Genomic DNA, 2,296 nt, shown 5'->3' on the forward strand with positions numbered 1-2,296 from the left:
GAGTACTGCATTATTTCTGCTGCTTTTAGACTGAAATATGAGATCTGATTCTGACTCACAAAGTGCCTCGGACCAGAGGGGGAGGGGGGAATATCAGGTTGCTATGAAAACATAGGCTCTTTTAATGATGGTTTATTTATTTAGAATGGAGTAAGGGAGTGAAGCGGAGCTACAAGGTAAGTACTGCAGATATAAAACTAGCAGGCTTAAGAGTCATTAAGCAAGGCACTCAGATCTCCAGTAATATATGTAGATGTCAAAGTACTTGGCTATTCTTCACTAAAAATCTTGTAAAATGTTGGATTTTGCTCCTGCTCCATAATATAGGACCCCCAGAAATCTAGAGCACCCTACTGAAGGAAAAGGAATGAGTGTGATGGGTAAGGCTAGGCCAAGGAGCTAGTGTGGATTTGAAAATCCCCAGCCCTCCCGTCTGAACGCTGGCTGCAAGACAAACCGCTGGCTGCAAGACAAACCGAAAAGAACTGGACCCTGCCTGTGCTTGGATTTCAGGGGTGCATTGGATCTAAAGCTTGATCAAGGCCGGTTCACAAACCGGCGCCCGAGTCTTGTCCCCCGGAATGCTCTTTTCCCCTTTGAAAATGACAGAGGAGAGCAGCCGCGGCTGGGGGCTCTAGGGGGACGCCCTGCAGTCCACCAGCTTGCGAAAGCTCTTGCGGAAATTCTCGTCCAAGAAGGCGTACAAGAAAGGGTTGAGGCAGCTGTTGGCGTAGCTGAGGCTGGTGATGAAATAGGAGATGCCGATGACCAGGGGGGTCTGCGGGAGGTCGGTGGTGAGGGCCACCACCGTGCTGAGGTGGTAGGGGGTCCAGCAGAAGAGGCACACGGCCAGGATGACCAGCACCATCAGCGTCACTTTCTTTTTGGCTTTGTCCAGGGCTTTGGCGTTGGGGTGGAGGCGCACGCGTCTCAGCTTGGCCAGCAGGGCGGCGTAGAGGACGCAGATGGTGGAGACGGGGATGGCGAAGCCCAGCAGGAGGGTGTAGAGGCGGCTGGCTTTCCACCAGAGGCTCTCCGGGCTGGGGAAGACGAAGACGCACTGGGAGCGCCCCTGCTCCCGGTGGAGCTTGGCGAACACGGCGAAGGGCGAGATGACGATGGAGACCAGGGCCCAGACGGCCAGGCTGGCCAGCTTGGCGGCGCGGTAGGTGCGGTGGGACACCTTCCCGGACCGGAGCGTGGCCACCACCACCAGGTAGCGGTCGATGCTCATGACGGTGAGGAAGTAGATGCTGGAGAAGGTGTTGTACTGGTCGATGGAGATGATCAGCTTGCACATGAGCTCGCCGAAGGGCCACTGCCGCAGCAGGTGGTCGGCGATGTTGATGGGCAGCACCAGGGTGAAGAGCTCGTCGGCCACGGCCAGGTTGAGGATGAAGAGGTTGGTGACCGTCTTCATCTTGGGGGCCCGCAGGATCACGTAGATGACGGCGGTGTTGCCCGTCAGCCCGGCGGCGCAGATGAGGGAGTAGATGAGGGGCACGGCCAGGTAGAAGTCGGGGAGCAGCTGCGGGGCGGAGGCGTTGGGCCAGGGGGCCCCTCTGCCCGCGCAGGGCGCGCAGGACGCGTTGGGCTCGGAGTGCGAGGAGAAGTTAGCCATGGGCTGCGGTGGGAAAGAAAGACCGGCCGCGGCTCCCCCAAGGGAGTGAAGTGTGGGCTGAATCGCGGTCGCCCAGCTCGGCTCAAACACCAGGTCCAGGGATATGTCACCGGAGTCAGATCTCCGGGCTGGCGGCTGCCCGTGGTGAACCTGGAAGGCGCTGCTTCTTTGGCTTGGCTTTAGACCTTTAATTCCGGCTCTGCACCGGACAGGTCTCTCGTCATCCCACCTCTTTGCCCATCACTCCTCGTCTCCTCACCGTTGCTCCTTGCAGGGACAATGGAAAACACACACTTAAGTTCAGGCTTCCTCACCAAGAGAAATGCCCATTTTCAGAAAACATGGAAATAGGCACCTCACAGCCGAAGCACCCTCCACGTGCTCCGTTTCACCTCTTGGGGTGGGTTGCGTTGTCACTGAGCGCCACACACACACGATAGTTATGAAGCACATTTACAAAGAGACAATGCAGAGCAGCAGACCTCAGGAGCATGTCATCTAAAGGGGATCCTACCGGATTCCTTTCTCTTTCTCACCCCGCCCCCAAATCTAACTCACTCACACACTCCTGGAATTGCAGATCTGCTTCTGTGTTTGTTGAGCTTTGAAATTCCTTCTTTTCCCTTACCTTAGAGCAGAGGGTCTGCTTTCCTTCTGCGGGTCCTTCTGCAGATA

General features: G+C 56.5%; 1 protein-coding gene across 1 annotated transcript; it reads right to left on the reverse strand.

The window, feature by feature from the left end:
* Positions 1-597: 597 nt before the first annotated feature.
* Positions 598-1,797, reverse strand: NPBWR1 (neuropeptides B and W receptor 1). The gene has a single exon (XM_084621721.1). It carries the CDS (start codon positions 1,619-1,621, stop codon positions 635-637), a length of 987 nt encoding a protein of 328 aa, XP_084477847.1. The 5' UTR covers positions 1,622-1,797; the 3' UTR covers positions 598-634.
* Between the last annotated feature and the right edge of the window lie 499 nt (positions 1,798-2,296).

The sequence above is a fragment of the Lepidochelys olivacea genome (assembly GCF_965140295.1).
Source record: "Lepidochelys olivacea isolate rLepOli2 genome assembly, chromosome: 2".
In the NCBI taxonomy this organism is placed as follows: domain Eukaryota; kingdom Metazoa; phylum Chordata; order Testudines; family Cheloniidae; genus Lepidochelys; species Lepidochelys olivacea.

Bases quoted from the DNA above. Each gene is read 5' to 3' on its own strand.
- NPBWR1 (XM_084621721.1), bottom strand. From the start codon at position 1,621: ATGGCTAACTTCTCCTCGCACTCCGAGCCCAACGCGTCCTGCGCGCCC.